The sequence below is a fragment of the Cornus florida genome, unplaced genomic scaffold (genome assembly GCF_030987335.1).
Source record: "Cornus florida cultivar Cherokee Brave unplaced genomic scaffold, ASM3098733v1 CherokeeBrave_3.0.0_Hap2_Chr08, whole genome shotgun sequence".
Lineage (NCBI taxonomy): Eukaryota > Viridiplantae > Streptophyta > Magnoliopsida > Cornales > Cornaceae > Cornus > Cornus florida.
This window is the reverse complement of record NW_026775578.1, coordinates 43,322,157-43,340,039: the sequence shown is the minus strand read 5'-3', so window position 1 is coordinate 43,340,039 and position 17,883 is coordinate 43,322,157. Positions and strand designations below refer to the sequence as shown.

At 37.5% G+C, this 17,883-nt stretch overlaps 2 protein-coding genes across 2 annotated transcripts; both read left to right on the top strand.

The window, feature by feature from the left end:
- Positions 1-5,627: 5,627 nt before the first annotated feature.
- On the top strand, positions 5,628-9,354 carry LOC132271521 (large ribosomal subunit protein uL6-like). The gene is made up of 3 exons (XM_059772917.1): positions 5,628-6,098; positions 8,764-8,886; positions 9,021-9,354. The coding sequence occupies exons 1-3, from the start codon at positions 5,724-5,726 to the stop codon at positions 9,105-9,107; spliced, it is 585 nt and encodes a 194-aa protein (XP_059628900.1). The 5' UTR covers positions 5,628-5,723; the 3' UTR covers positions 9,108-9,354.
- Positions 9,355-12,425: 3,071 nt separating this feature from the next.
- Positions 12,426-15,161, top strand: LOC132271520 (L-type lectin-domain containing receptor kinase VIII.2-like). The gene has a single exon (XM_059772916.1). It carries the CDS (start codon positions 12,875-12,877, stop codon positions 14,918-14,920), a length of 2,046 nt encoding a protein of 681 aa, XP_059628899.1. The 5' UTR covers positions 12,426-12,874; the 3' UTR covers positions 14,921-15,161.
- Positions 15,162-17,883: the final 2,722 nt, after the last annotated feature.

Sequence of the window (17,883 nt, the reverse complement as noted above, 5' to 3'; positions counted from 1 at the left end):
TGAGCCCACCCAAGCACATCTAACCGGTTACCAAACCTTCCTAACCGGTTAGGAGGCCAAAAATAATGACTACTACACTGCCCCAAGTCATCAAACCGGTTACGAGAAGTTTACAACTCGCACACTTGTACTAAAAGTCAGCAAAAGCTGATAGCAGGGGTTTTTCGGGAAAAAATGGGTTTTTGAGGGCCGAGATGACATTTTTTGGAAAAACACAAAGAAGAAACCTTCCTCAAAATCGAGTTTTCTATTCGATGACGTGGAAGAAAACGAAAAAAACTTGCTAAATGCCCAAAATGCCCCTCTATGAAATCAGGTCATGAGGGTCAAAAAGCTGCTAAAATGTAAAATTGAAAGCTAAACTTTGCGATGGATTTCTGGCACCAAGACGACATTTTCTGGAAAAACACGAAGAAGAACCCCCCCTCCCCCCCCAAAAAAAAAATTACATTTTCTAAGTAACCATGTGAATGCCGGAATTTATTTTTTGAAGAAAAACCCCAAAATGTCCTTAAACCGGATTATGCAATAAAAATGCAAAATGAGTCCATAGGAGACTCATTGCACCAAAGAATAGGTTTTTCTTAAAAATGATCATGCATGTAAACGTAACTTATTTATTAGGACGTGCTACAATGGTCCATGGCTTAGAAATACCGCCGATGCAAAATCTGACCCCCCAATGGCCAAAAAGGCAAAAATGCACAAGAAAAAGGGAAATTTGAAAACCAAAATTGACAACGATTTTAAATTATCGTTTAGCCCTTGGCCACACTTCAAACATGATTAATGAGACCCTATGAAAGAATAAAAATGAAATTCCCACACCCGATGCAACCATGGTGAGACAAAGACTTGGCATTTTTCAATATTTTCATAATATTTTATGAAGTTTAAAAGTTACATGGAATACAATATACGTGTCATTGGCTTCCGGCCTCATCTCATACATGTCAAATACACTGCAAAAGGTGCACTTATGTATACATTACATACATGGAATAAGGGATATAAGTTTTGACGTATAAAGCTACAAAATGACATATTATGCTAACATTTGCAAGAAATGTAAACTTAAAAGCTACTAGTCATCCAATGAATGATAAGCATCACGAACCAAGCCTTCATACCTGAAACAAATCCCCAGTAACTTCGGTGTGAGTAACATAAAGCTACTCGTAAGAAATGATCATGCATCGACCTAGCATTTTACAAAATTATCACCTTATGGCGAAATGTGTTAAAGGGGCTCATGAATCAAGATATATATGAAACAAGACATAGGTATCTAAAGTTATTAACATGTAACTTAGAATGCGATAACTACTGAAACGGTTCATGCCACCTAGAATCTAAGTCAAGATGTTTACATAGGATCATTCCTACTTCATATCAACATGAAGCAACATGAATCAAGATATATATGAAATTGAACAAGGTTGGGATAATCAAAGGAATATGACAAGTTTATAATTTAACATGAGTTACATTACCAATGTAATTGAACAAGATTTGAAATAGTCCACACAACACGACAAGAATGATACTTAGATACAAGGATCACATTATCAATACAATTAACATGATTGGAACATTCCAATTAACATGATAAAAATAATACATGAAATCAAGGATAATGCGTAATATCTATGCAATTAGATAAAGTTGGAACAATTTATATAACACGAAAAGTTTTAAATCCTCAAGGAATGCAATACTTGAAATTTAAAGAGTGAAATCCAAGATGAAGCATAAAGTCTATGCAATTAAACAAGGTTAGAATATTCCATATGACACGAAAAGGTCTTAAATCTTCAAGGAATACAACACTTGAAATTTAAGGAGTGAAATCGAAGAATAAGCATAATATCTATGCAATTAATAAGATTGGAGCATTCCACATAACACGACAAGTTTTAAATCTTCAAGGAATAACAACTTGAAATTTAAAAAGTGAAATCAACCAATGTGGATACTCGGATATTGCCCGGATTAAAACCGTAATCTTGGGATCACTTTAGGGCTACTAACCCATGGGTACCTTTCTTTAGTGCGCACTATAGTGTAGGGAGCTTTCTATCTCCAGTACTAGAACCAAGCCCTAACCATGTCAATTATTGATTGATATCCCAAGTTCTAAAATCAACAAGTTGTGCAATCAAGAGTGTATCAAGATACAAGTAATGCATTAAATCACATTCCATGCACAACCAAGATTTTGGAACACACAAGTCATGCCCTAAGTTCTCAACTATAATGGCATGTAAATGTCAATAAATCGTATTATGCATCTACATAGACTACGAACTAGTATTTATAACATAAGGAATATATTGATGTAAATATACCACTAGTATAAGATTAATAATTTAATTATTTGTTTAACAACACTTGAACAATTATATCATTCCAATGTAAGGATACAAGTTCATTAACTACATTAATGAAGCTAAGTTGCAACAAGTCATAATATATGATAAAAATGTAAAAACCCCATGAAATAGATGTCCAATTTATTAGAACACTAAATAGAAATTAATTAACCAAATTAATTAATTTCTCTAGAAATCATAGTTGTCAAAAAATTCTCAAAATAATATATTTGAATGTCCATTCCATGGTGATTGCAAATATCACAGCAATTTCACAAAGTGAGCAAGATATAAACATGTGGAATTTAATCAACATAGAAATAATTAAATTACTAATTTTCAATAGTTACCCAAAAATTCTCAAAATAATATGTATGAATGTCCATTCGATGGTGATTGCATATATCAAATCAAAAGTGCAAAATGAGCAAGATATCATCATATATAATTTAATTAATTTAAAATTAATTAAATCTCTAGATTTCAAAGGTTATTCAAATGATCCCAAATTAATATAGAGTAAGGATTAAGTCATGGCCATTCTATATATCAAGTCAAAAATGGAATACAAGCAAGGTATAATTAAGTAAAATTTAAATCAAATTAAATTAATTTCTAGAACTTAAACAAAAGCATGCATACAAGTTGTATAAGCATCAATAGCATTTAAGACAACAAAAATATAAACTATATAATCCCCTACCTCAATTTGGGATGAAAATCTCAAATCCCCACCGAAATGAAACCGCTCCGAATCCAACGATACTTCGAGATTTTGTCGGGGACAACACGGTGAACAAGAACCCCAATGAAGCCCCATCAAAATCACAACTTGACTTCAAACCCGAACTCAAAAAAATGGCCAAAATGAGATTCCAATTGGTGGAATCGAAGGCCTCGCCAAGGCGAACATAAAACACTAAGGCACTGTGACTTTTTACTGAAGGGAGGAAGCTCAAAAGAAGAGAGAGAAGGCTGCAGCCATGGCTACCATGGAATCTGGCTAAGAGAGAGGAGAGAAAGAGAGAGAGAAAAGTCAGATTTTTCTTTCTAAGACCCCCTATTTATAGAAAAACTCTAAAAGTGTCATGAACGGGCCCTGCCGGGTCTGGAAAAGTGAAATTTGAGCAGACGTGCTCAAACGGCAAAACTCTGTGAACAAAAAAGAACCAACATGAGAAAATATGAATAATGAAAGAAACGACGTCAAAAATTGAGTTTCGAGCAGAGAGATATATCCCGAACAAGTTCGGCGGCAATCAGGGTAAAAAAATCCCTAAAACTGGAGAAAACGACCAGGAGGAAATCCTAAGAGTACAAGACTCGATGAAATATAAAAATGAATCCTATACGAGGATCCAGACTCAAAACGAGACATCTTTACAATAACTTTCGTTAATTGCACAATGGTCCCTTCAAAAAGGGTTAACAGCACTAATGACCCATAATGAAAATATCTTCCAAAAATATTTTCTTAAAAATCCCTGAAATAAAATATCTTCAAAATATATTTATGAAAAACACCCCAAGAAAGAAAAGGATTTTGAATAACTGTGCATCCACGCCCCTGCGGACACCGGGAGCAACCAGAGTACTTTTCTATAAAAGTAAAGATACGTATTTTGTGGAAACCACATAGAATGAGGAGACGTGAAGTCAAAAACCAACTTCGAGCACGAAAAGTAAGGTTGTGCCAAAAAGTGACAAACGGGGAAAAGACAAAATAAGAAAAAGGACGAAAATTGAATAGTGTCGAAAAACGAAAAAATGTGGAAATAACTCGATCCTTAAAGGAAGTTGTCAATCTAAACGAAAGAGTCTCGGAAACCATTTCCAAGCACTCGAGACGACACCCAGTGAAGAGAAACAGAACTCGGAAAAGAAATTTAAACGGAAAAATTTATCCGTAAAATTTAAGAAAAATGAAATGAAGGAAAATGACCGGGTCATTACAACCAGGCTGTTTTTTGGGCCATAGAATTTAAGTTTCTGGTGTTCTGCTTTGAGTCGGATTCTAAACGGGTGGTGGATGCTATTGATGGAGCTTGTTCTGGAGATGGCTCGATTATGTCTTTAGTCTCAGAGATCAGAAGGGAGCTTCAATCTTTGTCTGGGTTTTCCATTTCGCATGTTCGAAGACAAGGAAATCGAGTGGCGAATGCTCTTGCTAGGCTATTGAAGATTGGTTTGACTAAGGATTTGGTGCGCCAGTCTTTGTCGTTGCCCGTTTTTAAGCTTGGGATGGATATTGCAGCAGCTGCTTCTTAGTTTAGTTTGTGGTTCTTGTGAGTTTGAGTTGCCAAGAATTTTATTTACTTATTTTTTCTTTTGAGGCCTTCCAAAATAAAAGGCTAGTAAGAAGAGTGAGTGGGCCAAAAACCAATTTTCAACTTGTTGTACCTGGGCAAATATGTAGGCTTTTATTTTTGGGCCATGTTCAAATTTTGAAGCCTCCCAAATTTGGAGGCCCAAGGTGACCGCCTTGGGCGAGGGCCGACCCCGGTGATGAACAGGGATGCTTGTTTTATGTGTTGTGAAATGAACTTCTTATATTAATAATTGCATTTAGATTTATAATATTTTTTAAAAAATTGCCCAAAAATTAATATATATATATATATAATTTATTAATTTTTTATTGCCGTATCCTGTCATACCATATCTTTTTTTTTTTTTAAATTTACGATATCACTATATCCGTATCGTATCCACATTTCGTATCTGTATATGTGCTTCCAAGATCCTATTCAAGTTGATTTGTTTGGTATGAGTGGGTTAGAAACTTAGAACCCACGGTTTGTGTTTGAATTTAAGGCCTTGTTTGGACAGCCCTTTGTATTTTTTCTGTTTATTTGATGCCTTCTCCATTCGGCCTCCTTTTGTTTTGGGTTTTACTCCTTTCTGCGGCCCGGTTGGTCGGTCATTGGGCATACGCTGTTAGGCCTTGGGTATGCCCCCAAGTATGTAAATTATTTCCATCGATACATCTTTTTACAAGATACGGAGTAAGTTGATAATAATGGATTATTAGTTAATTTTAGATTGGCCCGTAACTAATGGTTCCGAGACCATTGTCAAAAATTCGGTAAAATTATTTTGAGGTTAGCCCATCACCTAGGCCCATACATTAATAAAATTATGTACTACAATTTATTCTGAGGTTAGCCCATTACCTCGGCCCATTCATTAATCAGCCCACTTAATCGTAGTCTGCCATTTTAGGTTTTCACACACATATATATAAGTATCTATTTGTGTGTGTATATACACACTTCGCGGTGTTAGGGTTTTCGCCATTCTAGGGTTTCAGTCGCCTCCTTAGAGAGAAGAAGTCAGAGAGAAAAGAGAGAGATGAAGACCATATTGTCATCAGAAACCATGGACATCCCTGAGGGGGTGAAGATCAAAGTGAAGGCCAAGATGATCGAAGTGGAGGGTCCACGAGGCAAGCTCACTCGCAACTTCAAGCACCTCAACCTCGACTTTCAGCTCATCACCGACGAAGAGACCGGCAAGAAGAAGCTGAAGATCGAGGCCTGGTTCGGATCTCGCAAGACCACCGCCGCCATCCGCACCGCCCTCAGCCACGTCGAGAACCTCATCACCGGCGTCACCAAGGGTTACCGCTACAAGATGCGATTCGTCTACGCTCACTTTCCAATCAACGCCAGCATCACCAATGGCAGCAAGTCCATCGAGATCCGTAACTTTCTCGGTGAAAAGAAGGTCCACATTTCCTTTGTCTCTTGTGATCATCATAATTTTTTATTTAGCTTTTTGATCTATGAATTAATTGATTCGTTGCAGTGTGTTGTGTGGTAGATCAAAGTAGTTACATTTGGGTGTTTTTGGTTATTTGTTCTTACACTAAATTGAGGGTTTCTCTTATATGCTTATATGTTTATTTACGTTGATTTACTCTGTCTGTGTCTCCGTTAATGAAGTTCTGGTAGAATGTCCAGATTTTCCTTCTTTATTTTATTTTTTTAATTTTTTCTTCTTGTGATTTATCATAAATTGTTTAGCCTTTTGATATATAAATTAATTGGTGTCGTTGTTATATGTTGTGGTAGATCGAATGAGTTACATTTGGGTATTTCTGATTATTTGTTCCTACACTTAATTGTGCTTTTTTTTTTTTTTGAATTGAAGGGTTAATTTAGACGTTTATTTACGGGTGTCTCAGTTAATAAACTTCTTGAAGGATGTGAAAAGTTCCTCATTCCCCTTATTTCTTGTGTTGTTTTGTATGTGAGACTCTTTAGCTTATGAGCTGTAAATGATTTGTTTTATTGCAATATATTGTGGTAGATCCAATGGGTTACAGTTGGTTTTTATTTATTGATATTATTTCTTATATATATATATATATATATATTTATGAATTGAAAAGCTAGCTTTTCAATTTTTTTAATTTAATGCTGAATGACTAGTATCTCAGTTAAACTTGTTGTAGAATGTGATAATGGGTTACAGTTTTACTAAAGGAATAGCCAATACAAACGTAAAAGATGTTTGCTAGTTGTACATTGGGTATAGTGTTTAACCGGCTTAAACAAAAATGAGATTAGGGGTTAGCTTGAGTACACAAATTAGGGTAGATTGATTTTGTTGCGATGTGTCATGGCAGATCAATTGAGTTGCTCTTGGTTTCTTTACTTTGTTTTAACTTTTCTTATTTTTTTGAATGAAAACTGTTTCTTTCTAAAATGTAGGGTTTAATTTATTTGCTGATTTACTCATGTCTAGGTTAATATTCTTATATTATGTGATAGAAATGATTAGATTTTCTGTGTTGACTGTTGTGGCCGACAATCATATCCTTCATACATGTTTCTATATCTATCTATATATATATATGCGAATGTATTTATATATATTATGGACTATTCAGATTGAAGCTTATATTTTCCCTACAAGAGTTTTGGTCGGTAGCCATTCATGCATGTTAAGTTAATAAAGCTTCTGTAGAATGTGATCAAAATTATAAAATGTACTTAATTGCTGTAGTTTCCATTCATAGCCTTAATTATGTATGTATAATATAAACTTGTGTGTTCTGATTGAATTTTGTAGTGTTTACAAAACTATTGTATATAATTTGTGATGATCAACTTCAAACTTTGGTTGACTGCCTTAGTGCCTGCTGGAGAGCTAGGGTTCTGTCATTTGAGGCCAGTGCACATGCTTGGAGGCATCTAAAGGAAGTTCATCAACTTGTTCTGTAGTTCTAGATTTTTGGCAGCATTATCTTTGTACGGTCTCTCCATCATTAGATGGTCTTGAAAGATCTTATATCCTTAAATGATACTTCTCATGAATCGTGCCCAATGGGATCTTTTGATTATTTCTTGTGTTACCTATGCAGATGGTTTGATTACCGTGATGTAGATGGAGAACTTATCTTCTATGATGCCTCTCCCATAAAAAGTTGCTTTCATTTTAAATTTTTTTTGAATGGACAAACAAGGGAAAAGGAAGAGATTTTGACATGGCATGAGTGTTTCACTAGTGATGTGATACAATCATACAACTCTGTTGTTTAGCTAGAAAGTTCTGTTTATTTAGAGCTATAACATGGCATGAATAATCTTTAGAAGACTAATTTAGTTTTGTAGATTGTTTGAATAAATTTTGCATATTTATAGTTGTATGGATACATATGTAAATTTGTATTTTAAGTTTAAACTGTTTTGTTGAATTTTTCTTCTTTTTACTATTGATATGGACATATTATCGGCGTAGTATAGATTGATCTATCCAGAATCTAAACTTAGGGGGCATAGCAGCACAGCAAATGGTAACTCTTTATCAATTCATCTATTATTGTAAGTTGCCCCTTTGCGCATAAACCAATTCACAACTTAGTTGATTTGTGATTTATTTGCATTGCAATTTTTCTGTTCTCTTGACCTCACTTGAATATGATCACTACTTCTGAGAAAATGAAGGGGTTTTCAGTTGTTTCAATGATAATTGAAACATCCTTCACTTGCATATGGGATAATTAGACTGCCCTTTGTTCTAATCTAAAGCTTGAATACCTCCCTCACTTGTATGCCTGATGAAAAACTTGATGGGATGTTTTCAATGATATTTGAAAGTGCTACTTTGTTTGGATTTCTTTCATTTCTTCTTGCACCTATTTATTTGTATATTCACAGTGTGCGAACACATAACCTCAGTGCGTGTGTGTATTTGAATTCCTTTACTTTGTTGTAAATTGATGGTAGAAGATTCTAGATCTACTTTTATGCCCTCAATTTTAGATATCCTCTGGAAATTGCATTTTATTTACTATTTGTTGCAATGCTCAAAGGTGGTATAATAATTCATAAGAGACCATGTTGAACTTGTTTGTGGTCTTATTGTTTCCTATTGATTGAATCAGGTGAGAAAAGTTGATATGCTTGAAGGGGTTTCAATTACCAGGTCTGAGAAGGTTAAAGATGAACTTGTATTGGATGGGAATGATATCGAACTTGTTTCTCGTTCTTGTGCGCTGATAAACCAGGTACATCTCTTCTTAACACACACATTTTCACTCTTACCCTCACTCTCTCTCTTATTCGTTGGCTTTTCAATTGCCCTGCCTTTCTCTGCATTAGCTCCACGTGCTGAGATTTATATCTATATTTGTTGTAACAGAAATGTCATGTGAAGAACAAAGATATCCGGAAGTTCCTTGATGGTATCTATGTGAGCGAGAAGGGAGCAGTAGCTGTGGAAGAGTGATTAGTTAGCTAGTGGGTATTTGGAGTTTTATCGGTCTTCTCTTTTCTGGCGACATTGGCTGATTATTATCCTCTTTTTATCACCGAAGTCTTTTTGAACGTATTTTATATATCACATTTGTTTTGAATTTACAGTTTTGTGCTGTCTAGACTCCGTTTTAAATAGACATGATTGGTTAAATACCATTTCATTGTTCCCCGTTATTTATGTTTTGATTAAATGGAGCTTAAGTACTTGATGTGTGTTATGATTGTCTCAGTGGCACAGAAAGTTTAATTAAAATTTCTGGTAGATGCTATAAATGGCTAAAGTCATAATTTATTGATTGAGATTCTATGTGCATAATGCAATTGTCATTCCCCTATTACAAGTTACATGAGATGTGTTGGAAGGTTCTAGAATACATCTATTTGGGTTTGGGTTTGGATTTGGATTTGGTCTTGGATGAAGTATTTTAGTTAGGTCTAGAACTTTGAAATCATTTGCATTGATAGCTCACCAGCCTAATAAATATGTTGTAATCCTGTTAAAAAATATTTTCGAACGAAAAACACACTTATGGGAAAGCAATGTGGTCAATTAAATATGTTTTACTCGTCCTTTTTCATTTTCATTGCCTACGTTTTTTTGGCTTGACTATCTTTGGGGTTTCACAACACATTCTGGTTGCATTAGTGGGCAATTTGGCTGGCAGTAGTTGTTATGCAATAATGTGCATCAGTGGCAATTCGGCCGTAGTAGGCGGGCAATGTGCATTAGTGGCAATTTGGCAGTAGTAGGCATACGGGTAAAATTATATTGTCTGCTTGCTTTGTTCAGTATTTTTTTTTTTAATTATTATTATTTATTTTTTTCTCTTTTTCTGAACAGTCTTTTATAGTATCCAGTTTTCTGAAATTATTTTGTTCCTGATTGTGTCACAATAGTTGACATGACGTGAACATGAGAGTTTAATTAAATTACAAATTATATAAGTTAGAATATCACATTATTCAAATATAAAAAGATTATGTTATCTTATTTATTATCTTGTTTTTGTTTGATGATGTTTATAATGTTTTTTTTTTTTTTTTTTTCGTATTTCTTTTATACAAGACGACGAGGATGTGGTTGGTTGATTGTCCCGAATATGTTAACCTAGTTTGAGATGTGTTGACGAGACCGCCGACACAGAGTGTCCAATATCCAATCGAGTGTATGATTGATGTGTTTAAGATGCGAGGATCAAGTACTTGAAATAATGCTCTGCACAACTTATTTTTAAATAGTGAACACGACCATTAAATGTTGGACAAGTGCCTTGAAAATGTTGGTGTCCACGGTTTTGGACACCGTAATGTCACGAAGTGATTCCTAAGACGCTTGGAGGATGGAAGACACGCATGCTGGTTGGCAAAGAGCAGAGTTTGACTGGGAATGGTTCCAGGGAAGGGGCGTGCAGGAGCACAGGATGGTACCTCTTCAGAGTTCAGGCAGGTCGACTCGGTTCAGTTCGAGGTGCTTGTCGCTGGTCGTGGACTTGACTATGAAGAAGGGAGTTGGCCATCCCTGCACAAACTGGTCGGGAGCTGGAGCCGTTCCCCTGACGAGGCCATGGCAGGCCGAAACCAGTCAGCATGTATCCTTGGGAGGGCAGGTCGTGGTGGCTGACCAGGGCGCTTGCGCGAGCTGAAGCAACGCCTTGGTGCCGCACGGGCCGTGCCGCTGCGCCAAATCTCTAGGCCCGTGACAAATGGTATCAGAGCAGGACTTGGGGTAAAGCACGGTGGGGTGCCCCCTTGTCGGTCCGGGAGGGGTCAGAGAATGAAGACGGTGCATTGAAGTTGCGTCGATGAGGAGGAATCAATGCAGTTGGGGGGGAGAGCCTCCATCTCCCCAGGAAGAGGCGTCCGTTGAAGTTGCGCATTGAAGGGCCAGAGGGCCGCGCGCACCAAAGTTCGTGCTTAGTCCTTGGGTGATGCAAACCATGGTGAAGGGCGAGCATCAAGTCGGCAGAAAGCCATTGCTTGCTCGGGATGTCGCGGAGGCGGCACGACGGAGAAGAGTCACGTCCTTGAGGAGTGGACGTCCCCTTGGTCCGAGGCCTATCATTGGGCGAGTGCAGTGCAGGGAGCTGCACAAGGAAGCGATGGTGGGAAGGCGAGCATACCGCATGGAGGCAGACTTTGGAAGGGAGTGGACGCAGTAGTGAAGCGCCGCACTGCGACGAGGACGTCGCAGGATTTGGGTGGGGGAGAATGTCACGAAGTGATTCCTAAGACGCTTGGAGGATGGAAGACACGCATGCTGGTTGGCAAAGAGCAGAGTTTGACTGGGAATGGTTCCAGGGAAGGGGCGTGCAGGAGCACAGGATGGTACCTCTTCAGAGTTCAGGCAGGTCGACTCGGTTCAGTTCGAGGTGCTTGTCGCTGGTCGTGGACTTGACTATGAAGAAGGGAGTTGGCCATCCCTGCACAAACTGGTCGGGAGCTGGAGCCGTTCCCCTGACGAGGCCATGGCAGGCCGAAACCAGTCAGCATGTATCCTTGGGAGGGCAGGTCGTGGTGGCTGACCAGGGCGCTTGCGCGAGCTGAAGCAACGCCTTGGTGCCGCACGGGCCGTGCCGCTGCGCCAAATCTCTAGGCCCGTGACAGTAAGCTAAGCTGTTTTATAGGGCACGTCCTAGTCTTTATTGGGACAGTCCCATAGTGTGCTAATGGCTCTATCCTGAAGGTGGATGAAGTTAACTAGGGATTTGTTAAGGACACCAACACCATGCCAATTCAAGGAGGGGCTAAAAGAGTCAAATATTCTGAGAAGAGCTGAAACATTCGTGACATGTATATAATCTATATTCAATTATTCAGGTGTAGAAATGAGAAATGCTGATCGAAAATATGGTGGGACAAATGTATGTGACATTCATACATGTGGTAAGAAAAGAGTCCTGAGTATCCTAACTTCTTTTAATTGTCTTGGTGGGGTTGCTTGCGTCCACTACGAAGAGAATACAATAAAGACGGTTGGTTTCTATGATTTATGAGGTAGCCAATCAAAGGGTCCCAATAAAATAATGACTACTCATCAAGTAGTTTCCATCTCACACAAATGCAAGGATAGGGTGACGTCTTAAACAACCCCTACCACCAACTACCCTATGATATTTCTTGCAAGAAAATGTTAGATTACGACATTTTCATCCTCATCCGTTACAATTGAAGTAGCGGTGTATGTGATTCGAATCGTGTCATTTAAAAAAAATTGTTCTACAACCAAACCAGTCTCAATGGTTTTGTACAACTTGGACTTAAATGGAACGTAAAATTAATGAAATCAAATCAAAATGTTTTGATGGTGAACTTTATCATTGTAAAATTGCTCATCCTAGTAAAGTTCGTTGCACCTACGGCACGTTAATACATCTTCCGAATGCGGAGGACTCTAAATGGGGAAAGATGATCAGCTCGGGTGTGAGCTTTACCTATCCTATTGGCACGAATTCGAAGGATGTATAGTGTTTTTATCTAACAACTAGGCATGGGCAAATCCTAATCCCAGCACTTTCCTCGTTCTAACAATTAGAATTTGGATTTTACCAAGAAATGGTCAATCATGCTTGTCCTGACATAGGATGGGGCCTGAATGACCAGTCCATTAGACTCCCACCATAAATTATTATCATATAAGCAGGTGGTATCTTGTTCAAGTACTCACACCACCACCACCACCACCACCACCACCACCATCTCTACTCTTCTTCTTCATTTTCTTCCCCTAAAGTTTGTATCATGAACTTGTATCAGCTCATTTGCTCTTTCATTTTGATCACGTTGGTATTAAAACACCCAATTCCAGTTGAATCAGCTGAAAAAAGCAGACTCAATAATGGACCTGTAATCAACGTGACCAAGTTCATCTCCTTCCCTGATTTCAGCCCCAACAACCCTAGAATCAACCATGATCTGAAGCTTCTAGGCAGTGCCATCTTCTCTAACGGAAAGGGCTGTATTCAAATCCCTGACATCATCTCCCAAAGAGTTCTTGATCTCAGACACCTCGCCGGCCGAGCCCTTTACTCCTCCCCAATCCGCCTCTTCGATCCCATTTCCGAAACTCCCGCTTCTTTCCACACAACATTCTCTTTCCAATTCAATTCAATCCTCAATTCTACCAATTCCGAACTCAATACAACTGGTGGCGCCACCAGCGGCGGTGTTGGTGGCGGTGGCAGTGGGCTTACTTTCATTATAGTCCCGGACGAGTTCACCGTTGGAAGACCAGGTCCGTGGCTAGGCATGCTGAACGACGTCTGCGACGACGAATACAAAGCCGTCGCCGTAGAGTTCGACACTCACTGGAATCCGGAATTCGGAGACCCTAATGACAACCATGTGGGCATCAATTTGGGTAGCATTGTCTCCACCACAACCATCAATGCCTCCGACGTCGGGGTTCAGCTCAACGACGGCTCCGTCCACCGCGCGTGGATTGAGTACGATGGACGGCGACGGTATATGGAGGTCCGTCTCGGACACGACGGGGAAGACTATCCCTCCAAACCAGTCTTCTCTGGTTCTTTAGACCTCTCGTCCTTTCTGAAGGAATACATGTTCGTCGGATTCTCTGCTTCCACCGGAAATTTCACGCAGATTCATAATGTGTTGTCGTGGAATTTTACGTCGACGAGTCAGGCTTTTCTCCGAGTACCTTCGCCGGAGACTTGTGAGAGTAAGATCATCGTTCAGGGTCTCGAAAATGACAGAAACACTCATAACAAACCGCTGAGTACTAGCTTCATGATCTTCTTAGCTGCTGTTGTTCTTCTCATTTTTGTACTCCTCAATCTATACTACAACAGAAAGCCAAAAAATTCAAAATCAAACGATGTTCCAGTAATATTGCCGGAGAAGAAGCTCCGGCCAAGCCCGCCGAACAAGCCTCGCCGCTTCACCATTGCCGAGATCTCCACCGCCACATGGTGTTTCAGTGAGTTGCAGAAATTGGGTTGTGACAGTAGAAGTGTTACGTACAGAGGAACGAGCTTGAATGGGTGTCCACTCGTGATGAAGCGGTTTTCAACTCAGTTTGTGAACTCGGTGGGTTCGGATAAGAGGCGGGTGGCGAAAGAGATCGGAGCAATGAGCCGGGTTCGTCACCCAAATTTGGTTCCGATCAGAGGATGGTGTTACGACAATCGAGAGACAATTGTTGTGTATGATTATTTTTCCAATGGGAGTCTGGACAAATGGTTGTTTGGAGTGGGTGTTTTGCCTTGGACTCGGCGGTTCAAGGTTGTTAAAGACGTTGCCGAGTCACTGAGTTATGTCCACTCGAAGCAACTCGCTCACAAGAACGTGAAAACCAGCAGTGTTTTTCTTGATGTTAGCTTCAGAGCGGCTCTGGGTGATTACGGGTTCGTGCTGTCTTCAACTGAGTCAACTCGGTTTGAGTCGGCAGTGAGTCAGAAAGCGGACGTGTTTGATTTCGGAGTATTCGTGTTGGAGGTCGTGGCGGGTCGGAAGAGGTCCGACCCGGGTGAGCCGGACTTGTTGGAGTGGGCCTGGACTATGCACGAGGGAGGCGAGAAGGTGGAGGTGGTGGATCGGAGGATGGGCTCGGTAGTAAACCCGGAGCAAGCGGTTCGGGTTGTGGATATCGGGTTGCTTTGTACTCTGAATGAGAACAAAGGGAGGCCTTGTATGGAGGAAGTGGTGAGGTTTCTGAATTCGGAAAGTCCGGTTCCTGAGTTGCCCCCGACCCGACCCATTTCTTTGTTCCCCTACAGCAGCACCGGTGGTCTCTGCATTGGCTATTCTTGTGTTCCTTTCAAGTGAAACTTAAATGTAACATGCATTGGCTCCAGTTATTGATGACATGTCCCTATTGAAAGTGAGTTTTCAGGAAGGGCTCGAGAAATTATAAAATAGTCCGAAACTATGAGTAAGGCATACTGACTCAGTGGTGCATTATAATTGGTTGAACACATTAATAATTTAGTATATTCATCGCTCTTTAAATATTGTTCGAAACTATGTATATTATCCTATGCGAATTTGCTTTTATTTTTATTGGCTTCCCAATTGCGTACTACTTTTTGAATTCAAAAGGGAGAATAGGAAATTATATTATAAAGAACTTTCATAGAAAGATAAAATGGGGGCTACATTTTTGTATTCTTGCACTTGAAATTATCAAAAAAGAAAGATACCACAATAATTCTTCAAAGCTTACCAAATTGCAATTATTTTCTATTCTTTATTGCTACAGAAGTCCTCAAAAAGTATTCTTAGTTCTCTATTTTAGAGAGATAACATTTCATATTTTCTTTTATTACATCCTAATTGAATCGTGATACTTTAATTGACACACGGTTAATCGGTATCTCACAAAATATGAGACTCACACCACAATATCTATAATGAGTTTCAAAGTTTGGGACTCACACGGCAATATTTATAGTGAGTTTCTGTGTGAGACGATTAAGAGTTTGGATATCGTTAATTTTATTATTTTTCGATCCTAATTTCATATTATCCTTCAACTTAGTGATGTAAAAGGGGGTTGTACCGACCTTTCTAAATAAAGGTATTTCTTGCCAAGGAAGAAATTTTTTTTTTTGTTAATTTCTGGCATATATGATACTTTAATATACATATACATGTATAAACTTATGTGTGTTTGTTTATACATATATTCTCTTCTAACAATTCATAATATGATAGCGTTTTTCTAAACCAATCAAAATTATTAAGTAATAGTTATTAATTATCCAATATGACATCAAGGTTATTTCTTAAAGTTATTTATGTTTAATAAGCATGGACTTATTAAATATTAATTATTTTCTAATTATTTGTATGTGGCTTAACTCTTACTATGATCGATCCTTCGATCTGACATAAGATTGTAAATGAATCGAGCCGAACTGAACTTGAATCTATTTAGGTTTGGTTTGTCCATTTATGGGGTCAGCTTCGAATTGTAATGATCTCGAAAAGCTAAAGCTCAACTTGTCATTATTTGAAAAGTTTGAGTTTAGCTCGTTTAATAACAAAAGTACTTCGAGTACGATTTAAATTTGTGTTCAAGCTAGATTGTTTGGTTCTTTCGTATACTTATATGAGCCTTATACACGTGTATATTCATAAACACATACGAGTTTTTTTTTTTTTTTGAAGATAGTAATGTCGGACTTCTTAGAGCACTTCATAATCCATATTGAATATAAATTTATACGTTTATATTTATAAACACACATTACGAGTGTATACGAGTTTATATTTATGAACATATATGAGTTTACACGAGATCATGTTCACGAGCCAAGCCCAACATTATTTAGGAATATTGACTCGTTTACTAAACGGATCTAGAAACTGATTTTGAGTTCGAGCTTGACTCGTTTGATTAACAAACAAGTCCAAACAGAATCCACCTCATCATGAAACTCTAATTTTAATTAGAGAAATACAATGTGGAGGGTTGAAGTTTTGGTGAGACCTGATTACCCATCAGCTTTGGTGAGAAGAACAGGGCAGCAACGCATCATAGTCTGGTGAACACAGAGCTTCAAAGTTTCCTTCATGCATGAACCACAACAATGATCGATGCCTTGAGAATCAACGAGAAGGTTGCGCAAACCAGAAAGCTTCAAGTAACCACCAAAGAGTATTTTTGTAAATTTTTAAAAAATATTTATTAGTTTTTAATATTAAATAGTAAAGTCAAGTTTGCCATTTTATAACCAGGTTAACAAGTCCAACATGAATACTGCCACAATGTATAAATACCCCTCCCTGTAATCCTAATCATCAGGATATATATAGATAAAGATGAAGCAAGATATGTATAAATATTCTTGATCTTTATATATATCCTGATGATTAGGATTATAGGGAGGGGTATTTTTTTTTTTTTTTAAGTGTAGGGGGTTTTTAATTGGAAAACTACGTTTACATATACTTAGAAGTCTTAAATAACAAACTGGTCTATTTTAAAAGTTCATTTTTCACTTTGGTTGAATTAAGTAAAATAATTACATATATATTAATAACTATTGTTTAGGTCTAAAATGCCCTCTAGTCACTTATTCCAAAATACTAAAAATTATTTCTCTAAAATCAAGTACTTTCTTTAAATAATTTCTTTCCTTTTAACTTTGAACCATATTGCTGCAACTTTCATACACACACGATACCTTATACAAATAATAAAAAAGATTCAATATAGTAAAAAATGGGGCAATCAAAGGTTAGTCCCAAATATATGTATATATATATATATATAAAATTAAACTTAAAAATATATAAATCGTCTCTTGTTGTGGTGCATGCCTTGAGATGGTCATCAATTTTTTTGGTTCAATTAATTACAATTGTTTTATAAATAAATTAAAAAAATGATTGCTGGTGTACATTAAGCAACCATTTAGTTTTTTCATGGTCTCCCTCTCTATCCATTTAGTTTTTTCATGATCAACCTCTCTCGTACATGTTTACAATATGTGTATATATGTATGTGTGTGTGTATATATATATATTCATAGGAAAGTTTTCACATTTACAAGTTTATATTGGTATGAATTAGGAGATATGGTTAAAATTATATGCAAATAAAATTATATATATATATATATATATATAGGATGAATTTTCACTTACTGACAAAAAAAAAATTCTATACATAATGAATTTCTATTAAATTATTTGTATATTTCTAAATTGATATTTGTAGGTTTGAACTGTTAAATTAAGAGATATCGTTAAAGTTTTTTTGGATAAAGTATATTATTTTTTAT

Excerpts from the sequence above, each read along its gene's own strand:
- LOC132271521 (XM_059772917.1), top strand. The coding sequence starts at position 5,724 with ATGAAGACCATATTGTCATCAGAAACCATGGACATCCCTGAGGGGGTG. Across the intron at positions 6,099-8,763 it reads ACTTTCTCGGTGAAAAGAAG|GTGAGAAAAGTTGATATGCT; the intron begins GTCCACATTTCC and ends TGATTGAATCAG. Across the intron at positions 8,887-9,020 it reads CTTGTGCGCTGATAAACCAG|AAATGTCATGTGAAGAACAA; the intron begins GTACATCTCTTC and ends TTGTTGTAACAG.
- LOC132271520 (XM_059772916.1), top strand. The coding sequence starts at position 12,875 with ATGAACTTGTATCAGCTCATTTGCTCTTTCATTTTGATCACGTTGGTA.